Here is a 27,216-nt window from a genome sequence, read left to right as displayed (position 1 = left end):
AATTAAAGATTCAAATTTCAATTGTAAATATCAGTTAGTGATATTTTTTTCTATTTTTATGACATTTAAAGTTAACTTGTAAAATATTACAATTAAATACTGCCACTTAAAACTGGTTATACTTGAATTAAAACTCTAAATACCTATAATGGGTGCAAACGTTTTCATCTGTGTTGAACAGGCAACATGGGTGAAAATGTTTGCACATATTATAAAAATTGCTGAACTATAGGTATTTAGAATTTTTATTACAATTAAATTTATATATAAACTTCCCAAAGCCTGACATATTAATACTAAACCAAACAATTGCCATAATTAATCAGGATAGTAGCAAAAAATAGTCAATTAATTATGGCAATCATTTGGTATGGTATTACATATAAATTAAGTTTTCATTAGACAATTCTATTTAAACTGCTTTTCACAGAATAAAAATGTTAGGAAAATAAAAGACTTTCAGGTTTTGTATTCAATATTAAGAACAAAGAAAGGGGAAAAATTTTCTCTCTCTTGTTGACAAACATAAAGCCTAAAATTAAAATATTTTTGCACTAAAAAAGTTTAAATTAAGTACATATTGTCTAGATCAATTTTATTTATTTATATTTCAGGTTTTTATATTAAGAGATAGAAAACATGAAACATTTTGATTTCCATAAATATATGAGAATTTATGTAAAGTAATCCACATGAGATACAAGTAAAAGATTAATTTCTGCTGTATTTTTATAACTAAAAATGGACAACAATTATATAAAATATTGTTAATTTTGATGTATATGTTAATTATTACATTTACAATAAAAATATTTTAAATATTTACTACAAAGTATGTACATTTAGCTTCTTACAGAAAGATACAAAATTTTTAAAATTTTAAATATTTTCAGTGACAAAATGGACTGAGGTGCAATGCATTATTAAAGAACGTCTAGATTTTCTCCAACATGTTAAAGATTTCCAGGACTTATATACCACTTTGATTAACTGGTTGTCTCAGAAAGATAAAATGTTTCAAGTTTTGGGTCCAATAGCCACTGAACCTCGAATGGTTACCTCTCAAACACAACAAGTACAGGTGAGTTTAAAGTATAAATATTATAATTTTTTAATGTTTTCTAAAGTATACTTCTATTTTTGCTAAATGTGATCTGTATTTTAAAACATTTTTAGATTGTCAATTTTTTTCCCTTTTAACTTATATAAATATTCTAAATTTGATGATTTATACATAATAAATCTTCTTGTTAAAATCAAAAACTTCAATTGATCTTCATTCTTTTTACCAAAAATTCATTTATCATACACAATACTTTAAAAAGTATATAAAAATATAAATTTTCTCACATTATATAATAAGTAATCCAGTGTCAATTCACATTTTTAATAATTTCTTTCTGTAAAAAATATATAATTGTTTAATAAACAATATATTGTAAATATTCATTTTGATATGAACAATAAAAAATATAATTAATTTTAAAAAGTACATTTATAAATAAATTATAAAAAATATTTCATCTATTATAGGTTTTGCAAGATGAATTTATTTCTCAACAATCTGTTTTTGAGCAATTCAAGTGTACTGGAGAATTAATAATAAGCAAAATTGGTGATAATATTACCATTTCTAAGAAAATTCAAGAACAGATAACTACAACTTGTTCCCGTTGGGAAAATTTACAAACACAATTAACAGAAAGGCAAAAGAATCTTGATGCTGCTGGTGATATCACCAAAGATTTTCATACAAGAATTATTAAACTTCAAGAAAGCTTGCAGAAAATCAGTGATGATTTTGATACTACAGTTGAAGGTTCAGCTGATACAGAAGATCAATTAAAGAAACTTAATGTAATTATAAATTATCTTACTACTTTTAGTAACAGCATTCATTACAGTATAAATAGAATAAATAGGCCAAGACTGTAAACAGAGTGTGATCGTGACTGTTACAAGAAGAAAATTTTCATATTAACATTTTTAAAAGTTTTGAGCTTTAGAATCTAGAAACATATTTGACTAATTGATTTGTTTTACTAATTAAATTTACTGCTTTTCTTTAAATTATAGATAAAATTTTAGTAATATGATTATAAATTTAAGTCATAGCATGCAACACTGTCATTATTGTATCAAAATATGTTTATCATCAACACATTTGCAAAATTTTTCCAAATATTAGTATTTTTATAGGATCATATTTTTGTTATTTGTAATAATTTACATTTAGAGATACTTATACTTCATTATATTAATCTAAAGATATTATGATATGATTCTATCCATCTTTTGGAAATTGTTCATAGAGAACACAAGATTAAATTCAAGCGATAGAACCCTATTTGGGTTCTATCGCTTGAATTTAAATCTTGTGTTCTCTATGAACAACTTGCCATCTTTTAGAAATAATGTGTTTATTTATATTGACAAAGCTCCTATTATAATTTAGTTACAAAATATTTTTCAAGCTTATCTGAGGTAAAATGTATTGATAACTACTCCTTATTCATTGAGAGTCAACTATGTTTAAATATTTATAAATAATTTAATACATTAATTTATAAAAATTTCAGTAAGTGGTATTAAACTTATATGTTAATTTTACAATTTTTTAAAGAAAAATTTATATTCAGTCTAATTAATAAAATTATTATGAGAAAGTGTTTAATAAAATATTTTATTTACATGTAGAATCTTGAGGATAGGTTAGAAAATACTCGACATTCATTAGCTGATGTGGAAAGGGTTTGCGAACAACTCTGTGAAATTCTATGTGATTCGGCTTCAAGAAATGAAATAAAAAATAAACTAAATAATATGGAAAAGCAATACACAACAATATTAAAGAAAATAAGTAAGTAAATATTTTATTATAGTTAAATATTGTTTAATTTTAAGAAGTACTATATAATAAATATATAATTCTTTAAAAATAATATAAATTGAACACTAAATACAAATAAAATTCAGTGTCTTACATTTTTTTCAACCAGAGGAACACAATTAACACTGGCAGAATTGACCATTTCTTTGAGGTTCTCTGGTGATGATTATAATTTTAGAGTTTTAATTCAATAAATATATGGTGTAAATGCTTTGTTAGTAAACACTAAAATAAAATAGCAATTTAAATGAAGCTGAAACTAATTTCTTATAAAAAGCTTTATCAAAAAGTGGGGTAAAATTCATTTTTGATAGATTGATATATTGCTTTTACCATTAAATAATTATTTGTCAAATGGATTTAAAATTTTGAACAAGGTAAGATAAGAAAAAGTAATTTATTTCATTTCTGAACTTTTTTCTGATTAAGTTTACATACAGTATTTATAGAATTAACCAAGAAGATATACATACATATGCTGTACACTTTTTCGTTGTAAATATCTGTATCAATGTTATGTTTTTTAATGCAATTTTTTATATGTTTTTTCATGACTAACATAAAGAATTGAATACTCTGTTCTACATTTATTTTTCAAAGAATATGTGCTTTCCAAAACTTTTATCTTTAATTGAAAACAAGAAAAATATTTAAGTACATAATATAAACATTTGTAAGCCCTATAGTTATAAATTAAAGCCAAATGATCATTGGATTAGATCAAGCTATATTGCTTCTATTATTAATAATTAAATGCTAATTAATATTAATTTAATTATAATTATCAAATTTAATAAGAGATGGCATTTAATGTCTACCTCCCTACCTCTATGCCAAATTACTAAGCATTTAAGTATTAATTGTGTCAGTAATGTTGCCTGATCTAACATGACAGTCATTTTACTTTTAATATTCAAGTACAGAATAAATACTTTTTAACAATTAATAACATAAATTTATAAGTTAAATAACAGTTATACTATGTTAAATTATATTTATTTTGTGGATTTTAAAGAATTAAAAGCTATTGGCTTTTTTCAGTAACCTATCTTTTAAGGAACAGTTGTTAATATAGATTTTAATGATGGAGGAAATGCATTTTGGGTCTTAATCACCCCTTTTCAGTCTTTATACTTTACAAAAGGAAGATAGATAAGGATTACATCATGCATAATAATACAAAAAAAATTTTTTTAACTTACATAGTTGATTATTGGTTACAAATTGACATTAAAGAAAATATTGGGTAATATCGACTGGGTAGAATCTGTTTACAAGGGTTGCTGTATAAGATAAAATAAAGGAGGATAAGTAAAACAGTTATAAAGTAAGTAAAGTTTAAGATGGTTATATTATAAAATAGTATAGATTGTTATTCCCTGTAGATAGGTATTTATTTATTTAGCATATGGCTACACATCTAGTTAGTAAAAAGAACAGAAAGCAAAAAAATAACACAAATCATAAATGTAAATCTAAGTCAGAAATATAGTTTAGAGCACTTTCAGTCACAATCAGGAAGCCACTCTGTTGTCCCAGATAAGATCTTATAAGACAATCTTCCAAAATATGACATGTAGTCTGTCTTTCAGCACCACAGTCACACTGCAGGGATGCAACTTTTCCCCACCTAAAAAGACTGTCCCCACATATCTCGTGTTTTGTCTGAATTCTATTTAACACACTCCAAAGATTTCTGGATAATTCAAAACCAGGTGGTTGCTTTGTGATACAAGGAAGTTGTCGACCATCCACCAGAGAAACATCAGCCCAAAGCCTTTTCCAAGATTCAATAAGGTTGAAATTGCTGGAATGTAAGAACTTAGCTCTTAAGAGGGGGGATGTCTTGATTTAAGTCGATTTATGCTGAGGTCATCAATATCCTGCTGAATCGGAAGTTCTGGTCTGCACAATATTTTCCCATATTCCCCGAGCAGGGCATCATCTCTTCGGAGTACAGACGGAAGGGATATGACTCAAAATAGGTAATAAATCAATAGGAGTAGATTTAAGAGTGCCTGTTATGATACATAGGGTTTTATTTAGTTGGGCATCCAGTTTTTTAATGTAAGCACTGTTCATCCATACCGATGCATAATATTCCGCTGAGAGAAAACCAAGCCAAGAGCAGAGATCCATAAGAGGGATGGCGAAGAGCCCCATGTAGTTCCACATAACATTTGGAGAATGTTGTTTTTAGTATTGACCTTGGCAGCAAGATTCATCAGATGTGTTTTAAACGACAAAGTTCTATCCAAAGTGACATCAAGATATTTCAGTAAATTATTTTCAAAATAAACCTTTAATTCTTTATTTGCCAGTTTGTTATTAAGGTGAAAGCATGTAGCTTCAGTCTTTGTCTTACTCAATTGAAGTCTCCACCGGTGAAAATATTGTCCTAAGGTAGATAAATCCTCTGTCTGTATTTGGGTAGAAAATGTGAGTTGGATAATGTTTAAAATACCAAAAGAATAAACTAAGTATCTTTATCTATCTTCCTTTTGTAAAGCATAAGGACTGAAGAGGGGTCATTAAGACTTGAAATGCATTTCCTCCATCATTAAAACCTATATTAACAACTGTTCCTTTTAAGATATGTTACTGAAAAGAGCCAATAGCTTTTAATTCTTTAAAATTGACAACAAAACCAGTAACAGAATGTTTAATTATATTTATTTTTATTGATTATTTTTCTTAATATTATCTTATGATCTGATTCTCCTGTTTAAATAATTTTTTTTAATGGTGTAACTATACACTAATTTATTTTATTTCTAAGAATTAAAATTGACGAATTTAATACATACCACAGTTTACTATATAGATTATTTTCTGTTTTAGATAACCGTAAAGCTGAGTTGGAATCTACTCTAAAAGAAGATAAGAAATTTTTCACATCTTGTGATAATATTCAAAGATGGTTAAATGTAAAAGATGATAGTTTATCAAGTGAATTTCCTGTGTCTGCAGAGCAAAAAACTTTAAAACAACAAATTCAGGAATTTGAGGTAATCAGTAACAGTAAATATATTATATTATATTTTAAAATAATAATTTAAAAACCATTTATAATTCATTTTTTTTATTTTTAAAATTAATTTTACTTTATTATTTTTCATATTTTATTTTTTAGCCTATTTATAAAGAAGTTTCAGATAAAGAACACGAGGTGCATTTATTAATCAGCAAAGGTACCGAAGTAATTAGTAAAATTTCACGAAAGCCCGAAGCACTTCAGTTACGTGCAAAACTTGATGGAATTAAGAAACAATGGGAAAAGATTCGTAAGATATCTACTGATAGGTATGAACAATGAATCTTTTTGCATTTATCTACTTTTCTAACAAAATAAAATTACTATTACAGTTAATATACATATGGAAACTTTTAATTTAAATGATTGTAATTTTAAAACTTAGGCATACTAGACTGCAAAGATGTTTTGATAATTGCAAGAAATTCATCTCTGCTTATGAATCCTTCATTCCCTGGTTGGAAGGAAGTGAAAAGAAACTTTCTACATTACAAAATATAAGTTTCCAACGAACTGAACTTGATAAACAAATCAGAGAAATTCAAGTAAGTTGATTATTTCATTTTAAAAAATTTATGAAGCTTAGATTTAAATATTTATATATAAAAGAATATACTTCATTTTACATTCAAAAAAACAAAAAGGAAATATTTATTCAATTAGACAAACTGAACTGAAGCAGCAAAACTTTTAACATTATTCAAATTTATTGACTTTCTTCTCATTCCAAATACAATTTCTCTTGGAAAATATTCTTTTTTTATCATTATTCTTCTTGAATATTTTGAAATTTGTATTCTTTTTAAAAATTAACTATAGCATAGTTATTTCTTCAGATGAAAATTGTTAGTTTATTATTATTATTATTATTATTTCAGGCTTTCAAAAATGATATTTCAAAACATAGTCAAGAATTTGATAACATTTGTAACTTGAGTGATACTTTAGTTTCAAGTTGTGACATAGACAAAGAACCAATGAAAGATAAAATAGCATTTTTACGAAAAAGATGGGATAAACTCAATCAACGTAAGTTTTGAAAGTTAATGTTTAAAATGTTAAAAATTTCTAAGTCAATTTTTAAAAATATATATTTAATCAAAATAATTTAAAATATTTTTCCTTACATTACTGTATATTTTTAATGTAAATTTTTTACTTTATTTTAAATAATTCAAAATTGTTACATATACTCAAAAATTTAATAATATAATTTTTCATTAAATATAAAAAAGAACCATATTATATTTTTTTCATTATTAATAAATTAAACAAAAGCTATTTAATTGAAGCTAAAGATTACTATAAGCCTTAGCAATTTATGATTCATTTAATATACTGAATGAACATATTAATATTGTAAAATTAAAATCATTCCTTTCATTCTTTTCTCTCTTAAATAATTAATAATAATAATTCTATTCTAAATTTAAATCTTTATTGTTTTAATTATAAATTTAAGGAAACTACTTTAACTATTTACATTTATTTTTAATAGCTTTAAAAGATTTTACTAAACTTTGTTATATAGTAAATTATGTTTTTATTTAATGAATTGTTTCTTTTTGTAGAAATTGCTAACAGATCACAAATATTAGATGTTGTGTCACAACGTCTAACTGAATATTACGATAAGTTACGTGATATTCAACACTCGCTACAAAGATTAGATGATAAACTCTCATCTCATGATGCCCTTGGAGATGCAGCAAGAGAACCCCGTCATTTAGAAAGAATGAAGGTTTGTAAAAGTTGCAATTTGTTAATTCATCAAACTGTATTTTAATTTACTAATTAAAATATTGTATTTGTAGTCATTCATTGTGGAAGCCGACGACATTCAAAAACAGATTAACAGCTTGAAAGATTACGTCAAAAAACTTCTTGTGGAAGGAACATCATCATCTAATATTACTCATATAACTAAAGAAGTTGAAACTGTAGAAAAGCATTATCAGAGTACAAATAAAAAACTTCAAACAAGATTAAACGATCTAGAAGCTGCTTCAGAAATATTATTAAAATTTACAGTAAGTAATTATAATTTAAAATTTATGTTCTAATAGCTCAGGTTATAGTTCTACTAATGCAAGTTTTTGCTTTTGCTTTGAAAATATATTTATTCAATCCAAGTTCAATATAAGAACAATTAGAGTATTAAAACTAGATATATAACATTGTAAAATTACGTGGTATTGTATCCTCCATTAACTAGTACACATCTGTTTATGTTAAACAATGAGAAATATACATTATTTATTTGTTTGCAAATGACATCAAATCATCGGTTATTTTGTGAAACCAAATTTTCTATTGTAGTGGCTTTGCTTCCAGGTGACAATTGACATAACTTGAAACCAATGCGATTAATTGTTTCCAAAACTGTGCGATACTCTTGTGTTTCACTTTCGAGATTCTGTACCAATAGAAATAAATTTTATTAGAGACTTATTATAACATAATTATTATCGAGTAATATTTATAAATTAATCTACCTTTATAGTTGTTTCTTGTGTAGAAAGACTGGTTGTTTCAAAACCTTTCAAAAGTTTTTCAGTTTCTTCCAAATTTGGATAGTATTACAGTAATTATAATTAGATATATTTAGAATATTATAAATTATTTTTAAATTAAAAAGAAATGCAATTAAAAGCACTAAGATTAAATCAGCTTTCATTATTACAGTTTTTATTTTAAGTTTTTAATATATTCATTAATTTTATTATTATTATTTTTAAGTATTCAATTTTCTATAAATAAAATTTATTAAATTAGTTTCAGTAATCAACTAAAATATATTTAATTCTATTTTTTATTTTATTTATCAAGAATAAAGTGAAGACAATACAAACACAACTAAATACTCTTGAAGAGTCTTTGGATACCATGGGTTCTATTGGCAGAGATATAAATACTGTTCGGGCTCAGTTTGATGAGATAAAGGTAAGGGAGAATTTATAATAAATATTTTTATTGAATTTAATTATTGATATTTGAGCACTCTGTGTTTACAGTCTACATTTAAATACATTTAAATGTTATGAATTTATTTAATCGTGTTAAACATAAAATGCAAAATAAAATAAAATAAATTGATTTTTTTCAAATTTGAATTATTAAAGTTACAAGCTGAAGTATTTGAGTAATTTTTCTATTAATGAATACACTTGTGCAAGCTTATTTTATAAGAATTTATTTAAATTAATTAAATAACTTTATTAAAACATTTTATACTACATTTGTTTTCAATTTTGTGGAGTCAATTTTTATGTAAAATAAAAAAAAGGAAAAGTCAGATTCAGATTTAATATACAGTATATTTAACAAATTAATTTTATTTGAATTTATTTATTTCTTGTGTATATAAAAATTGAATTTTTAAATTTTTATATGACAATAAATTTACTATAAAATTAATAATTAATTAATTTAATATGTTTAAAATGTTTTATTTATTTATTTACAGAATTTTGCAAAACAAATAAGTAAAACCAGAATTGAAATTAATGATACACAGAAAGTAATAACTCAAGGAAGATATAATATAGAAGAAAAAGTGTACAAAGATCAAGTTAGTTGATTTGAATTCTGTTAAATACAATAAATATAAACTGTTTAGTTGTTATGAATTAATTGTATATTTTTAAAATTTTTCAGATAAGTAACATTCAAAGGCAGCTTAATAGATTAGATGATCGCAGTAAAGTTTACCATACCGATTTAGAAAAGACACTAAAAAGACTGGAACAATTTTACAAGGATTATGCTACTACTATTAAGGATCTAGAAAATTTAATATCCGAAGAGAAAAATTTTAAATCGGTTGGTGGAGATGTAGAAACTGTTCGTTCTCAACAACAGCAGTTTAAGGTATATACTTCGTAAGAGAATAAAAGATGATAATAACAACAAAATAAAATAAATTTTATTATTAATAATAATAAACTGCATTATTGTTTCTTTGAATAGCTCAACAAAAAGTAATAATTCAATTTATTTTAAGTTAGATATAATTTATTTAATGTAAATTTAAAGATACAAAGTAAAAAAAAATTAAAATAATAAAAGTGTAAATTTTTGACATTATATTTGTGTTAGAATTTTAACAAACATATTTATCATATTTAAGATTTAACTTGTTACAAGGGGATAGGAGGATTTGTCTCTTTAATAAATAAATTAGTTTTCAATTGTTACAATATTTGTGTTAAAATTTATATAATGTTATCATTGATATATTATATTTATATGTTACTTAATGTAGTGATTGCTCTGATACATATAAAATTATTTAATTGTCAAAATAATTTAAAATATATTTTCCACGTTAGACTTTATGCCAGAAAAAAATAGAACCACTCAAGAAAAACATCGAAGAAGTTAATAAAGGTGGCCAAGGTTTGATCCAATCCGCCTCTTCTGGCATCAGTACAACTGGACTTGAACAAGATTTAGAGAAATTGAATGAGAAATGGAACACTTTAAATGAAAAAGTAATGAAATTACTATATTTACTCAAATATAAGACAATCTCACATATAGGATGAGGTGTGACTTTAAAGATGAAAATAAAGAAAATTAGATTTGTTAATACAATTCTAATTTCATTTCATTTAATCACAAGTAGAATATCAAATGAACGTAAATGCATACATTGTCCTGCAAAAATTACTGGCAGTTTAAACTTTAAGGAAAAATCTTGTAAAATTGACAACATAATTTGTTCACGTAAAGCTGGACAATCGGGAACCTTTTTTTTGCCAATTCTTAACAATCAAATCCACTTTCCGTCAATTATACTTATGAGTTTCTCCGATTTTTGATTTCTGAATAATCATTTGTTTTCAAGCGGGAATGGATTAAAACATATATCATGCTCCTGTGTGATTTTGGAATTTCAATCTGGAATTCAATTCAAAAGCTTTGCTTTTCCTATTTCTATTCATCTTTGAACTGTTCTTGTATATTGTCAGGAGTAAACGACTCAGATAAAATGCTTATGTTTTTAAAATACAAGAGGATAAGCATCAGGTAAAAAATGCAAATACACGGTTCACAAAAATTATTTGCAAAAATGCAAAGAATCTTTTGCTCACGCATATAGGACAACCTAGGAATTTGAAGCTGTGATAAATGAATAAAAACCTCGTCTTATATGCAAGTAAATATGATATTAAATTTTTTAAATGTACATTTAAAAAATTAAATATTATATTTATTATTGAAAAGAATAATAGTAATAATAATACATTTGTTTTTAATTAATGTTGAAAAATTAAATAAAAATCTAATAGTTTAAGCATATGAATCTTCATATCAGTTGATATTAGTATCTACAATAAATTTGCAAATGTATTAATGTCCTCGGTAAGAATCATAGAAAAATATATTATAAATATTTGTCAAGAATCATATTCATTAATAAAAAAATTAAAACTAAACAGGTTTTTAGTTTAAACTTATTTTGTCTACTAGTACTTTACTAGTAATTAACAGGACTTATTATACTGGATTTATGGATGCAGCAATTAGGTCTTACAGATCAGAAATAATATTGTTTATTTAAATCACCTGAACACATACACTTTAACATTGTATTTCGGACCTGTTTGTCTCTCATCAGCAGGCATTTAAAAGACATTTTCTACAATTAAAATAAATTTTGTTACAATCATAAATAAACATAAAATTTCCGACAATAAAACAAATTCTTACAAATTCTGGGTTTTTAAACACATTCCTAATTCCGAGCATATTCAAAATCAATATTAATCAAATGCTCAGAATTAGGAATGTGTTTAAAAACCCAGAATTTGTAAGAATTTTATTGTCGGAAATTTTATGTTTATTTATGATTGTAACAAAATTTATTTTAATTGTAGAAAATGTCTTTTAAATGCCTGCTGATGAGGGACAAACAGGTTCGAAACACAATGTTAAAGTGTATGTGTTTGGGTGATTTAAATAAACAATATTATTTCTGGTCTGTAAGACCTAATTGCTGCATCCATAAATTCAGTATAAGTCCTGTTAATTGATAAAGTACTAGTAGAGATAAGTTTAAGTTAAGGACACAAAGACATATTAATTAAAGGTTTTTAGTTTCTAGATAATTATAGCTAACTAATTCTAAATTAAACAGAAATTAATTTAAAAGTGAGTTATTAGCTAATCAAATTTTTATTTTACAATATTTGTTTAGGAAGTCAAAATTGTTAAAATTACTAATAAAATTTAATAACATCATTCAATAAATTATCATGTTTCATTAGATTAAGTAAATATTTAAAATATTTAATTCTGTCTAATTGATTCATTACATGTTTTTATTTACAAGCAAAATTTAAATGATAATTCATATCTTATTCTCATTTTTCCATGCAAATTTTAAATCACATCAATAAAATTAAAAATTTAAATTCTTAATGATTAGGGTCTTAGATTATTCATTGTTCATAGCAAAAATTCATTATGAAATAAAAATAGTTTTATCTTGCCTTGTATGTCTGGAATATAAAAAATGAAATATAACTTATCTATTACAGTTGAATGATAGAGAACGTCGATTAGATGTTGCTTTGATACAATCAGGAAAATTCCAAGAAGCACTTGATGGAGTTCAAAAGTGGATCCATGATACAGAAGAAATGGTTTTTAATCAGAAAGCACCTTCAGCTGATTATAAAGTTGTTAAAGCTCAAGCCCAAGAACAGAAGGCATGTTTTAAATAATTTTTCCAAAGAAAATATATGAAATTTTTACTTTAAACTAAATATATACATATTTTTTTAACTCTGAATATAGTTTTTGAGGAAATTACTTTTGGATAGACAAAATAGCATTTGTTCTTTACAAACAATGGGATCTGATATTTTAGAACAGTCTCAAGATACTGATGTTAATCAACAATTAACCACGTTACTTCAGAAATTTAATACCTTAACTTCAAAAGCCCAAGAACGTATGGATTGTCTCGATAACACCATACCGGTCGCTCGAGACTTTCAAGAAAAATTAACCGTTCTTACCGAATGGATAGAAATAGTTGAAAAGAGAATTGTGACATTGTCAACTGTACCGACCGATCAAGATCGTCTTAAAATTAATATTGTTGAACATAAGGTAAATGTTTGTTATTCAGTGATAAAATACATAACATTTTTATCTTAATCTAAATGTATAAAAACCACGTTGAAATGAGCAGAATTTATATTCTAACCTATTTGCATTATATTTTATTAGATTTGAAATTATCTGATTTTATTTTAATGATTTATAGTCATAAATCTTTTTCCAAAATTCAAAAACTTACAATAATTTAATATTTGGCACTACAACACAATTTTTTGATTTAAAATAGCTAATGAATAATGAGTCACTTCTAAATATAATATATAAAAAATATTTAGCTATTTATTAAATATTTAAATTAATAAATAAGAAATGTTGAAATAAGTTTGTAGACATTCAATTTTCCATAACTTTGTATAGTATGAAAGTTTAATTTCTTTATTAACTTAATGTACCATGTATATATAATTTTTGTTTTTATGCTTTTAGACTCTTGAAAAAGAAATTATTGAACATGATAAATTTTTTGATGAACTGAAAAATCTCTCATTAAAATTAAAAAGTCTTGTTGGAATTGATGAAGCTAACAATGTGGAGGAACGTCTTAAAGAAGTGATTGAAAGATTTGAAATGGTTATCAAAGATAATAAAATTATAGGACAAATATTAACTGATGTGTGTGATGGTCTTGGAAAATTTACTGTGAAATACCAGAAAATTATAGCATGGATAGAGAAAATGAATACTCGTTTATCCCATTATGAAATTTTAAATGTTTATGTAGATAAATTACAAGAACAATTGAATGAACTTAAGGTAAGAAAGTTTATTGCTTAAAAGATTTTTAAAAGAATTAAATTATTTAAAATTTATTTTATATTAGAAATTAAAAGATGATATAAATGATCATGAAGATGAAGTTCAAGATACAATTAATTCTGGAAGAGATATAATGAAACATGCTTCAGGTAAATCTTTAGTCTTTAACCACATTTAAATACTATTAATAAATAATGTTAAATGCAACTTTTTACTTCAAATACATATACTAAATGAAATAAAAACTAAATATTTTAGGAAAGAAATTGATATATTTAAATATTTTAAATTGTATACAAGTGGAACTTTTTTATATCTGTAAGAAATTCTGAAAAATCCCATATCTACAGGAAATTCTGCAAAAATGAGTGACACATGCATAAACTTGAAATTAACACATTTTTACATCAGGTGAAATTTAGTCATTATGAATCAATATATATTCAACTATTATATGTTATTGATTCATAGTAATTATGACTAATGCCTACCAGATAGTTATAACACATTAGACGTATTAATTCAAATTTATTCATATGATACATTTCTATTTAAAAAGAAAAAAAAAGAAGATTGGAAATTATAATGTTCATTTCTGGCCAAACTTTATCAAAAATACACAGAATATTGACACTTAAAATAATTTTATTGTTGTCTTTACTGTTTTTTTAACCATTAGAAGACAGAAAAAATAGCAGAATTTCTGTTATTATTATGTTTTTATCATATATTTCATTTTTCATGAATGAATTAAATCAATTTTGGAGTTTTGTTTGCTTTAATATCAATAATTATACACTTAACATTTTCATTATTTTTTAAATATTAATTATGGAATAAACTATTTACTTTGATCTAGATATATTTTGAAATATTGCATAAAATAATCTCTGGAAAATTTATAGACATAAACAAACCACACAAAACCTGATAACTTCATAAAGCCAAACAACCACCGGATTACATCAGGTTGTTTTATTTATAGACTAATAATTTTTTAGTAGAGAATGGAAGTATATTATTATGTATTTTATTTGATGAATATTAGATAATATAAAGTATTTAATATTATCTAATATTAATTTTAATAAAGTATTTAGTAAATATTTATTTGAGTATGAACAATAATTTATTTTTTATTTTATTATAAAGGTGATGATGCTATCGAAATGAAAGAAAAACTAGACACTCTTCAAATAAAATTTACTGATTTGGTGAATCGTGTAAATGATAAATTGAGGCAAGCAGAAAATGCCTTACCTTTAGTTGAAAAGTTCCATTTTTCACATGACCAACTTACTAACTGGATGGAAGAAGCTGAAAAACTTTTGAAAGGTTTGGAAACAACCAGTCTTTCTATACAAGAAACAACTATAAAGGTAGATTAATTTATAAATATTACTCGATAATAATTATGTTATAACGAGTCTCTAATAAAATTTATTTCTATTGGTATAGAATCTCGAAAGTGAAATACAAGAGTATCGCACAGTTTTGGAAACAGTTAATCACATTGGTTCCAAGTTATGTCAATTGTCACCTGGAAGCGAAGCCGCTACAATAGAAAATTTGGTTTCGCAAAATAACCGACGATTTGATGTCATTTGCGAACAAGTACAGCGAAAAGGAGAAAGAATTACATTGTCAAAACAAAGAAACTTGGAAGTATGTTTTATTTAAGATTTTTCTAAATCAATATATCATATATTTAATAGAAATTAGTTTAATGAAACTCAAAAACAAATGAAATTTATGCATTTTAACTAATATTGTTTGCAACTATGTTTATATATTACAATTATAATTTCAAAATTAAGATATATAATTATATATACACATACAAATAATTGTTTACTTCATAAGTTTTATATTTATGTTTTAAAATATTATATTAAAAAATTGTTGGATTATTGGATGATCCAAATCAGTAAAAGATTAACGTATTTTTACAATTAGAATTTATTAAAAATATTTTCAAATATTAAAATTAAGGTAATTTATCTTTTTAAGGTTGTTGGAGATATAGAGGAACTTCTAAAATGGTTTGAAGAGATTGAAAAACAGCTTATTGAATGTGAACCATTAGTTCCTGAATTAGATACATTAGTTACTTTATTAAAAGAACAAAAGGTAAATTGATTTCAATCGCTATTTTATTTATTTAAGTACAGATATCCCTAGTACAACACGGTTTTGCTCTAACACAGTTTGAAAATTGGGGATATTCCTGTACAACATGACCTTTGGCTTCACTGTAATGCTGTTTTGGAAATCCCTCACACAAAATTTCACAATTTTCAAGTGTAAACTTTGTTATTCAATGTTTTTTTTTTATTCAAGTAAACATGCTTGTCATCTCAAATTTGCCCACAGATTTTAGAATATTGAAAGTTTCAAATTATTTTGTGCTTTTCATCAGGTTTACTTTAACAAAAACTGATAATGCAAGTTTTTTCTTCCTTGTCCTAACTTTTCTATCAACTGGGTATCATTGTTGTTGCTTTCAGACTTTAGCCGTTAAGACTGTCACCATGTTTTCTTTTTATAGATTAATCTTCATATTTAGTAAAGTTTATTTAAACATTTTTAGGTAAATGTTGTTAAACTTTTTTTAACCATAGGGTATTACTTACCTATGAATGATTACTTCATTTGTAAAAATGAACAAAATACAGCAGTATCTCAGTACTTGAACAATATAGTATCCAAACACAAATTCTGGAAAAAATTGCTCAGTACTCTATCAAACAAATTGACCCGCTAGTACAAATTTTTGATTAATAAAATATTTTTATTTCATCATCCATAAAAAATTTTTATGATAAAAATAAAAAATATGAAAATGTTGCCAATACTTCTGTTCGAGATTGACAAAATAGCTGAGATGATGATACTTTGTAAAAAGAAAATGCCCTTGTTTAACCAAAATTAATATTAATGCATAATACAGTACTTTTAATTGTGACTGTTAATTAATTATTGATTGGAAATAAACTATCAATTGCTTTAATAAACATACACTGAGTGGCCAAAAAATTAGAGACACCCCTTATTTGAAAGTAAATCAGTCTGACAGTGATGTAGAGTGACGTGACAATGCAGAGTTGCTTATATAAGGTATGCTCAGCTTCAGACGACGTAGTTATCATGAAAATTAATGTCAAAATCGGTAAGACGAGAGATTTAAGTGATTTTGAACAAGGGATGATCGTTGGTGCAAGAAGAGTTGGTGTCAGCATCTCTGAAATGACAATTCTTTTAGAATTTTCTTGCCCAACAGTGTTTAGAGAGTGGCATTTGAGAAAAAATCTTCAAGTGATAAGGACAATTCTGGTCAAAAAGGCTGGTGAATGAGAGAGGTGAAAGGCAATTAGCACGCAGAGTCCGCAGCAACAAAAGGGCAACAACACGACAAATTACAGCTGAATTCAATGCAGGTGCATCACAAAGCATATCCCAATGCACAACAAAACACTTTGCAAAGGATGAGCTTTAGCAGCAGGAGACCATCAAGAGTTCCTTTGGTATCTCAGAAAAATAGAAAAAGATGTCTGTTGTGGGCCCAGGAATGATGAAATTGGTCACTCGAGGACTAGAAAAAAGTAGCCTGGTCCAATGAATTTCATTTCCTGCTCCATCTTACAGATTGCAGGATCAGAATATAGTGCAAACTGCACAAATTGATGGACCCCTCCTGCCAAATGACAACTTTTCAGGCTGGCGGCAGCAGAATTATGGTGTGGGGAATATTTCCCTGGAGTACACTGGGTCCCTTGATATTTGTAGACACATCTCTGAATAAAACAGCTTACCTCAACATTGTTGCCAATCACGTACACTCGTTTATGGCTGTAATGTTCCCTGATGGAGATGGTTACTTTCACTAGGACAATGCACCTTGTCACCTTGCTTGGTTGGTCTCAAATTGGAGTCCCCTGACCTCAATTCTACAGAGCATTTGTGGGACGAAGTCAAAAGATCACTTCAAAGCTTGGAAATGCCACCATCCAATCTGACCCAACTTAGAGCTGCCATTACGTTAGAGTGGGCCAACATTCCTCAGCAACAGTATCAGCAACTTGTTGAGTCCATACCAAGAAGAATATCAGCTGTGATCAAAGCTAAAGGTGGAGCAACTTGTTATTAGAGGGTGTCTCTAATTTTTTGGCCACTCAGTGTATTTCTCTTAGTAACAAAAAAGAATAGAATATTTTTGTTAACTTCTGGAACATATAACCCCATGTTTTGTGTTGGTCTGTTCTTTTGTATAGCATGAATTTGCAAACACTGCATTTTTTTTTTGGAATGTGAGTACTGTGTTATATGAGGGATTACAAATTTATATATGATAATGTATACATTAACCCGATTCTGTTAGAAATGTCAAACTTGGCATTTATCTGTACTTTTTTAAGTAAACTAGTTGTGCCTGTGTGAATTATTTGCACATATATATAACAAAATATTGCAAAAATAAGTTATTATTTTTGAAGAAAATTAGTGTGACTGAAATTATTTGGACAAATCTTTGCAACCTGGTTAGTTGCAAATATAAATGGATTTTTAGGTTCTCCTCCATTTATATGTGTTTTTATTTTTCCAGATTAGATTTATGGTATAACGCATTGTTTTTCAACTGCCAGTTAATAAATAGACTGGTGCCAGTCTGCAAAAGAAGTTTACCATACTGATGCTGGCTGATTATGGGTGACATTTAAATAGTAATCTAGAGTACTTTGTTACTATATATTTGTGACATACTCTACATCCTTTGTTACATACAGTAACTCTAGATAAGCATAATTCATAGTCACACATAATTACTGGTCCAGGTAAAATTATTCATAATTTTACTGGTCTGTGATGAGAAAAAGGTTGGGAAACACTGAAATAAGGCAATGCAACACCTGTGAAGGGAAATGCCTAGTGGGAGGGCTTTCTGGAGAAACTGGTCCCTATTTAGATGTTAGATACATGATAAAAACCCAAAAATTTTTACACAGCAAGCCCTTTGCTCAGGCATGAACCTGCAAACCTAGTGTTTGGTGGATTTATTAATACACTTGCTTTATTTTATTTTATTTTTTATTGGGTGTCAATAGTTAATGATCACAACACATTAAATTTTTTTTTGTTATGGCTATGAACTAATTAATAAAAACACTGTCCAAACTGGCATTAAAACTAAATTGTACAGTATAAACTATACAATATTTTAAATTTAGAATATATTATTGTGAAAGACACAAAGTAATAGAAGTTGATGGTGCTGCCTCTAGAAGAGATCAAGAAAAGTAAATGTTATTATTTCTTGTAAAAATGTTTTTTTTTTTTTAATAAATTAATAAAAAGTAATTGTTGAGGCTGAAATCCTAAATGATATGCTTTGTAAAAATGTATAAACTCTAAAGATTTGTACAGTAGTTTAGTAGATATAAGGAGCATTACAGACTTTACTGTATTTATATACATGATTTGCAAAATTTGGAAAATCTACTTATAACATCTCTAATTGTATTGTGTAAAATTTTAAAAAATATATATTTTTATTATAACATCGATATTTAATAATAAAATATGTTTCTTAAAAATATTTACATTTTATTTAATAGTCTTTGAATGAAGAAGTAAGCAGCCAAAAAGGAAGAGCAAAAGATATTCTTGCAACAGCAAAGAAAGTGATGAGAGAATCGTCTACAGATGATCTAACAATTATAAGAGATAAAGCAGATAACTTAAAAGAGACATGTGGTGTTGTATCAACTCTATGTTCAGAAAGGCTCGGTGCATTAGAACAAGCAGTTCCTTTGGCCGAACATTTCTTTGAAACACATGCAGAATTATCTCAATGGATGGATGAAATAGAAGCAGAAGCTGAATTATTAGAAGCTCCCATAATGAATTCTAATCAAATAAAACGACAACAAGAAAGAAATAAAGTAATGCCATCAATTTAGTTAAATTTAAATAGCTACTTTTACATTTTTTAGTTACATTTTTACTAAAATTATATGATTCCAGGTACTATTACAATCAATAAATGAGCATAAACCACTTGTAGACAAACTGAATAAGACAGGGACCACATTAATGAAATTATGTAAAGAAGAAGATAATGCTAAATTAACAGAAATATTGGATTCAGATAACAGTCGCTACAATGCACTGAAAAATATTTTACGTAATCATCAGAATACTCTTGAAGAAGCCCTACAAGCAACATCACAAGTAAATTTATTGATATATTTTAAATATATAATGAAAATTAATAGATTCTTGTATTCATAGATTTAAAAACATTATTATTGTTGTTACTAATTTTATTTTTTTTTCAATAGTACCATAATAACATGAATTTTTTCTAATAAGTTTTCAGATAAACTGGAGGGAATGTTAAATGCCCTTAGCTCTACAGCAGATCAATTGTATAATGCTGAACCAATTTCTGCAATACCAGATAGGATTCAAGAGCAAATAAATGATAATAAAGCAGTTCTACAAGATCTTGATAAGCGATCCACTGCATTAGAAGCAGTTAAAAAAGCAGCTGATGATGTAATTGTAAAAGCTGGCAATACAGATGAACCAGCCGTTCGAGGTACTTTAATTTTAGTTTGTATTTAATCATTTATTCATTAGCATTATTACGGTTATAAAATTATAATCCCATAAATAATAAAATTTCAAAAATTAAAACCGGAATAAAATATGTAATTTTTATTTTTAAATAGACATAAGGCAGAAATTAGATCGACTGAATGGTTTGTGGGAAACAATTCAGAAAGCAGCAAGGCATCGTGGTAAATCCTTAGAAGATGCTTTAGCTGCTGCTGAAAGGTTTTGGGAAGAATTGAATGCTGTTATGAAAGCTTTGAAAGAACTGCAAGAAAGCTTGAATGCACAAGAACCTCCTGCAGTAGAACCAAGTGCCATACAACAACAACAAGAAGTACTTCAAGTAAGTAAAAAAAATCATTACTCAATCATTAATGTGATTTCTTACATTAAATCAATTCAATTTTTAATTAATTTAGGAAATAAAACAAGAAATTGGTCAAACAAAACCAGAAGTTGATCACTGCCGTCAAGCCGGACAAGATTTGATGCAATTATGTGGAGAACCAGATAAACCAGAAGTGAAAAAACACATTGAAGATTTAGATTCAGCTTGGGAAAATGTAACAACCTTATATGCTAAGAGAGAACAAAATCTAATTGATGCAATGGAAAAAGCAATGAATTTCCATGATACACTTCAAGTTAGTAAACTTACTATTAGAAATTAGAAATAACCAATAAATTATTGTTAATTTATTAGTTGACATTAAAATTGTTGTTAAAATCGATTTAGAATCTGTTGGAATTCTTGGATACAGTGGAAGATAAGTTTTCCAACTTGGGTCCTGTTGGATCAGATATTGATGCAGTGAAGGGACAAATTGACTATTTAAAAGTATGTACCATTACTAATCATAAAAGTTTTTATTTGTAACTTACTCCATCATAAGTATATTGTATTAATATATTATTTCAATTTTTAAAAATTAAAAATTGGAATATTTTAGGATTTTAAAATGGAAGTGGATCCGCATATGGTGGAAATAGAATCGCTGAATCGACAAGCCCAAGAATTAATGGAACGTACGTCGCCCGATCAAGCGACTGCCATTCGTGAACCGTTAGCTGATATAAATCGTCGATGGGATGATCTTCTGAAAGGAATTGTAAATCGACAGGTATGTTTACGAAATCTTGAAGTTTTAGATAAATTACTTATTGCATTAACTCAATAATTATTTTCTTTTCAAATGTAGCGAGGGCTAGAAAAAGCATTATTGCATTTGGGACAATTCCAACATGCATTAGATGAGTTATTGATTTGGATGAGTAAAACAGAAAAAACTTTAGATGAACTTCAACCTGTATTTGGTGATCCACAAGTAATTGAAGTGGTGTTAGCTAAACTTAAGGTTTGTAAATTTGATTAAACATTTACATCAAATTTTACCTATACTGTATAAATTATAAATATTATATTTTGTAGGTACTTACAAATGACATTCAAGCACACCAGTCAAGTGTCAATACTCTTAACCATGCAGGTCGTCAACTTATTGAAACAAATAAGGGAAGTGAAGACGCTAACATAACTCAAAATAAATTAGGTGATCTGAATACGAGATGGAAAAATCTACAAGATAGAGCATCAATCCGACAACGTGAATTGGAGGATGCTTTAAAAGAGGTAAAAATTCAAATAATCTCATAGTATTATTTTAATAAGTTATTGAGTCATCAATAAAATAAATTCTAAAAATATACATCACACAAAATGTCTCATGTATAATATGTTAGTATACAATATATATTCAGAAGTAAATAAATATAATGATAAAAATAATATGAATAAATGTATTTTTGAAAGGCTCAAGCATTTAATCAAGAAATACAAGACCTCTTGCTGTGGTTAAGTGAAATTGACAGTCAGTTAGCTACTTCTAAACCTGTTGGTGGTTTACCAGAAACAGCTAAGGAACAATTAAATCGTTTTATGGTAAAATATATATATTTTGAAATATTAAAGTATAACAATACTATAAAATATATGACCATGAAAATTGTTGAATGTATGATATTCAAGCAATTATAATGATAGTTTCTTTACAATAAATCCTTTTCTTATTTGAAAAGTATGAAACTTGAAATTGTCTTGAATGAATGAAATGTATCATATATATTATATTATTTATAATATTTTATATGTGCTGTTTATTTAGAACTGTTGATAATGTTAGAAATAATTTTTATAGGAACTCTACAATGACCTCGATAGCAATCGTCATAAGGTTGATTCTGTTTTACAACAAGGGCAGAGATATTTAGATCAATTAAGTGAAGGTTCAACAAATAATTTGAGAAATAATCTCAAAATATTAAAACAACGATCTGATAGTGTTCTTAATAAAGCCAATGATAGAAAAGTAAGAATACTTCTATTGTTTTGGAGTATTTTTAGATAGTTTACTTTATATTTTTTATATACAAGAGTTTAATAATTGTAAAATTTATTATAATTTTAGATCAAATTAGAAATAGCTCTTAGAGAAGCTCTTGAATTCCACGAATCACTTCAATCATTTGTTGATTGGTTAACCAACGCTGAAAAATATTTAACAAATTTAAAACCTGTTAGTCGCATTATGAAAGCGGTAATGGAACAAATTGAAGATCACAAAGTAAGTTAATTAATTATTTTAATGGAACAAATCAAAATTTGAGTTTACATCTGATTTATTGAGATAATTAAGATAATCATATAAAACTCATTAATAAAAAAACAAATATATTTTTAAAGTTTCTAAGTATGCTTTAGGCATTAAAAAAATACTTTTCTATCAGAAATTTCTCTGTGAATTTTGATAGAAAAAATTGTTTTCTCAGAATTCTTTCATTAAATAAGGTAGTAATAATTAAAACTTATATTCAATGATTATTGTAAAATTTTAACCAAATAAGATGTACTAATGCTATTGATGTCACTTCTTTCATTCTTAATGTGTAATCTATATGCTTTCCATTTTTTATATATTTCATTTTGAATAAAAATTTTTATTTAATTTATTAAAGATGAATTATATCAAAAATACAAACAAAATATTTGTTTTAAATTTTTGATAAAATATAATTAAATATGAAAAAACATTAAAAATTGTATTAAAAATATAAGACTTAAAACTAAAACTTTCAGTTGGTTTTATCTGTTATTTTATTAAAAATGAAAATTGAAATATTTGTGTGATTTACAGTAGACCCCCCCCCTATAACACAGGTTCATATAACACAGATTCGTATAACACGATGAAAAAATTGCGATCGTGTTCGTATAACACGATCGCAACCGGCACCAATCACGGTAAAATGTCATCGCCGACACGAGTCGGCGATGACATTTTACCGTGATTGGTACCGGTTTTACCATGATTCGACAGTATTGGTCGAATCTGGACCAATAGCGGATATTGTACAAACCATTGAGTTTAAACGAGCACTGGACCTACTAAAAAACATTTATTATTCAACAGCCATAAAAATTATATTTTTATTAATGATGTCTCCAAAGTTAAGTTATTTTTCTGCAAAAAATTTGCTGATCAGGAAACATGCATCCGCCATTCGATGAGCTGCTCCGCAACGGGAACAAGCTTAAGTAATGGCATCGTCGAACGGTGCACACTCGGTAAGTAATCCTACAATTTTTTGTTTATAGCGTAGTTATATGGATTATTCCCAAAAAATTATATGTGATTTGGAAATGTTGAGTCAAATTAGTCTAGAATCGATTAATTTTATGGAAGAAAACCTTTCAAACAGCCGTAGCCCCTAAACTGCACGCATGCCGGGCTGTGATTGGCTCGTGTATTTAAGTGACTCGTACAACATGGATTCATATAACACGGAACGTATCTACCGTGTTATAGGGGGGTCTACTGTAGATTGTTTTTTTCTCAAGTTTTACATTTTTGATAGTCTGAACAGCATCATTTCCAAGAATATTTGTATAAATAATGAGTTTCATTCCCTTTATATACTGAATTTGAAATCTCAAATATTTCATAATTGATGATAATTGTTTATTTAAACTAAAAATTTTATTTATTATTTTTCTAAAAATATTTCTGTAATTTTACTTTTATAAATTTCAGACATTCCAAAAAGATGTAGGTTCTCATAGAGAAATAATGGTGAATCTTGACAAGAAAGGAACTCATCTAAAATATTTCAGTCAGAAGCAAGATGTAATTTTAATAAAAAATTTGCTCATTAGTGTCCAGCATCGATGGGAACGTGTAGTTTCTAAAGCAGCAGAACGAACACGTGCCCTAGATCATGGTTACAAAGAGGCAAAAGAAGTTAGTAGTTTTATCTACTTTTTATTTCTAGAACATATAGCTTTAATTTCAGATTTACACCTAAGTTTCTGAATATTTTCACAGATTAATCCAGTATAACATTTATTGTACTTTAATTAACAAAGTATATTTCATTTTAGTTTCATGATGCTTGGACTGAAATCGTAAAATGGTTGGATGAGGCCGAAAGTACATTAGATTCTGCAATGCATATCGGAAATGACCCTCAAAAAATCAAACAGCAATTATCAAAACATAAAGAATTCCAAAGAATACTTGGATCTAAACAAGGACTGTATGATAATACTATGAAAATTGGTCGTACTCTAAAAGAGAAATGCCCTAAAACTGATGTGCCAATTTTACAAAATATGATGGATGAACTGAAGAAAAGATGGAATAAAATATGCACAAAATCTGTTGATAGGTACGATATTTTTAATTTATTATATATTAATTTAAATAATTTAAGAGAAGTTTGATACATATGTATTGAGGACTACTTGATATGAAATATGAATAGATTGTTTAATGGTGTAAAATAATTTATATCAATAATAATAAAATAGTTTGAATAAATTTGGAGTTTGTCTTAAAGACTTATGATTAATTTGTTTTATATATTTGAAATATAAATTTATCATATACAGAATAGAAAAATTTTTTTATTTTACTTAAATATTAGGCAAAGGAAGTTAGAAGAAGCTCTTTTGTTCTCTGGCCAATTTAAAGAAGCAGTTCAAGCTCTAATTGATTGGTTAGATAAGGCACAAAATATATTATCTGAAGATAAATCTTTATATGGTGATTTGGATACAGTTACTAGTCTAATGGACCAGCACAAGGTATTACTTCAAAAAATTATTTATGAATATTTTGTTTGATCTTTCATTTTATCTTATTTTTATTTTTAAACTGTAATTTGTTTAGAGCTTTCAAGAAGAATTAAAGAGTAGAAACAATAGTGTTGAATCAGTACAAAAGACAGCTTCAGATTTAATGAAAACTGCAAATGCAGAAGACAAAGAGAATATTAATTATCAACTTGATATTCTACAGAAAAAGTGGATACTTGTTAAAGACCTTAATGACCAAAAGAATAAGATTTTACAAGAAGCTTTGGCACAAGTAAATAATAATTTCTGCATTAATAAATTTTACTTTAAAATATTTTTGACGTTAAAAATAAGAAATAATGACCCAATAATTTTATAAATACTTTAATATTTTTAAACATAACATTCTTATACCTAAAATATTATCAAAATTTTTATAGGCAGAAAAATTGTATAAATCTGTTCACATTTTATTGGAATGGCTTTCTGAAGCTGAGATGAAATTACGCTTCATTGGCCCCTTACCAGAAGATGAAGAAACAACTCTCAGGCAGATTGCTGAACATCAGAAATTTTTGCAAGAAATGAATGATTATGAAATCATAAAAGATGATACGTTAGACTTAGCTCAAACTATTTTAAAGAAATGTCATCCTAATGGTATTTCAGTTATAAGGCATTGGATAACAATTATTCAGTCACGTTGGGAAGAGGTAATAACATACTATTTTGATTTGACAAAAAATGAGGCATTATAGTTTATTTAAAAGTGTAGATAGTGAAAATTTAACATTTAAATCTCTTTATATTCAGGTGGTTGTATGGGCTAAACAGAGAGATCAAAGATTACAAGATCATTTACATTCACTGAAAAACATTATGCAACTTTTAGAAGACTTACTAGCCTGGCTAATATTAGCAGAAAATAATCTAATAGCATTGGAAGCTGAACCTTTGCCAGATGATCTCACAATTATAGAACAACTTATAAAGGATCATAAGGTAAAAACATTCATCTTAATATTAGTGTGAATTTTATAATTCTTTTGGAGTTTGGATTATTTTTGTTATGTGAAAATTAAGATGTTTCAATTTTATTAAGTAGCTAATGATATTTTATATCTTTTACAATAAATTTGTACATTGATTCAATCAATTTAAAATTATTAAACTAAAATTTCTATGTTTAGATTTTTATGGATGATATGACAAAAAAACAGTCGGATGTAGAAAAAGTCACAAAAGCATTTTCAAGTAAGCGACAACCCTCTCAACAAACTCAAATACCTACACGAGATAGAATTGCTCGAGATCGATCTCATAAAATACCTTCTCCGGCAGTTCCGAAAACTTCCACTCCATCGTAAGTTTATTATTAATATATTAGAATTAATGTATTATCTATTGCGTTGACTATGTATAGATAATGCAGTTTTTCATGGTTTTAATTTGAGTATAAACAGTTATGAATCGAAAACTAACAATTCTTTATGTTTTGAATATTTTTATTTACTGTTACAATTACCATACCAAAATTCTTTTGGAATACGATATGTATATTAGATTTATTATATATTTTTGAAATTAAATTTTAAAATATCTTTTTATTAGTTATGTGGTCAGGTTAGCTATTTGACTAACAGTCTTTTATTAATT

General features: G+C 26.4%; 1 protein-coding gene across 11 annotated transcripts in view; it reads left to right on the top strand.

Moving 5' to 3' along the window:
- Nucleotides 1–27,216, top strand: part of LOC136970639 (microtubule-actin cross-linking factor 1-like) — a 157,372-nt gene that overhangs the window by 118,632 nt on the left and 11,524 nt on the right. For all 11 annotated transcript variants that reach the window (XR_010880010.1, XM_067265095.1, XM_067265096.1 and 8 more), the window contains 39 exons: nucleotides 894–1,081; nucleotides 1,534–1,857; nucleotides 2,698–2,860; nucleotides 5,732–5,898; nucleotides 6,024–6,193; nucleotides 6,310–6,469; nucleotides 6,803–6,953; nucleotides 7,496–7,665; nucleotides 7,739–7,954; nucleotides 8,754–8,867; nucleotides 9,391–9,495; nucleotides 9,582–9,794; nucleotides 10,256–10,417; nucleotides 12,470–12,640; nucleotides 12,729–13,046; nucleotides 13,485–13,811; nucleotides 13,879–13,963; nucleotides 14,967–15,193; nucleotides 15,273–15,479; nucleotides 15,825–15,944; nucleotides 19,427–19,753; nucleotides 19,836–20,042; nucleotides 20,184–20,412; nucleotides 20,546–20,772; nucleotides 20,849–21,073; nucleotides 21,166–21,267; nucleotides 21,380–21,550; nucleotides 21,629–21,784; nucleotides 21,859–22,059; nucleotides 22,240–22,368; nucleotides 22,625–22,795; nucleotides 22,895–23,050; nucleotides 24,518–24,724; nucleotides 24,865–25,151; nucleotides 25,410–25,569; nucleotides 25,655–25,852; nucleotides 26,001–26,273; nucleotides 26,374–26,562; nucleotides 26,751–26,923. Coding sequence is in view for 10 of the 11 variants with exons in the window: in XM_067265095.1 (XP_067121196.1) it covers nucleotides 894–1,081; nucleotides 1,534–1,857; nucleotides 2,698–2,860; nucleotides 5,732–5,898; nucleotides 6,024–6,193; nucleotides 6,310–6,469; nucleotides 6,803–6,953; nucleotides 7,496–7,665; nucleotides 7,739–7,954; nucleotides 8,754–8,867; nucleotides 9,391–9,495; nucleotides 9,582–9,794; nucleotides 10,256–10,417; nucleotides 12,470–12,640; nucleotides 12,729–13,046; nucleotides 13,485–13,811; nucleotides 13,879–13,963; nucleotides 14,967–15,193; nucleotides 15,273–15,479; nucleotides 15,825–15,944; nucleotides 19,427–19,753; nucleotides 19,836–20,042; nucleotides 20,184–20,412; nucleotides 20,546–20,772; nucleotides 20,849–21,073; nucleotides 21,166–21,267; nucleotides 21,380–21,550; nucleotides 21,629–21,784; nucleotides 21,859–22,059; nucleotides 22,240–22,368; nucleotides 22,625–22,795; nucleotides 22,895–23,050; nucleotides 24,518–24,724; nucleotides 24,865–25,151; nucleotides 25,410–25,569; nucleotides 25,655–25,852; nucleotides 26,001–26,273; nucleotides 26,374–26,562; nucleotides 26,751–26,923 (7,546 nt within the window). In the remaining variant the exon portion in view is untranslated. The remainder of the gene's footprint in view (nucleotides 1–893; nucleotides 1,082–1,533; nucleotides 1,858–2,697; nucleotides 2,861–5,731; nucleotides 5,899–6,023; nucleotides 6,194–6,309; nucleotides 6,470–6,802; nucleotides 6,954–7,495; nucleotides 7,666–7,738; nucleotides 7,955–8,753; nucleotides 8,868–9,390; nucleotides 9,496–9,581; nucleotides 9,795–10,255; nucleotides 10,418–12,469; nucleotides 12,641–12,728; nucleotides 13,047–13,484; nucleotides 13,812–13,878; nucleotides 13,964–14,966; nucleotides 15,194–15,272; nucleotides 15,480–15,824; nucleotides 15,945–19,426; nucleotides 19,754–19,835; nucleotides 20,043–20,183; nucleotides 20,413–20,545; nucleotides 20,773–20,848; nucleotides 21,074–21,165; nucleotides 21,268–21,379; nucleotides 21,551–21,628; nucleotides 21,785–21,858; nucleotides 22,060–22,239; nucleotides 22,369–22,624; nucleotides 22,796–22,894; nucleotides 23,051–24,517; nucleotides 24,725–24,864; nucleotides 25,152–25,409; nucleotides 25,570–25,654; nucleotides 25,853–26,000; nucleotides 26,274–26,373; nucleotides 26,563–26,750; nucleotides 26,924–27,216) is intronic.

This window comes from Centruroides vittatus, unplaced genomic scaffold, assembly GCF_030686945.1.
Source record: "Centruroides vittatus isolate TY-2023 unplaced genomic scaffold, ASM3068694v2 contig_2073, whole genome shotgun sequence".
NCBI lineage: Eukaryota > Metazoa > Arthropoda > Arachnida > Scorpiones > Buthidae > Centruroides > Centruroides vittatus.
The sequence above is the reverse complement of the archived record's forward strand: the minus strand, read 5'-3'. Positions and strand labels throughout refer to the sequence as shown.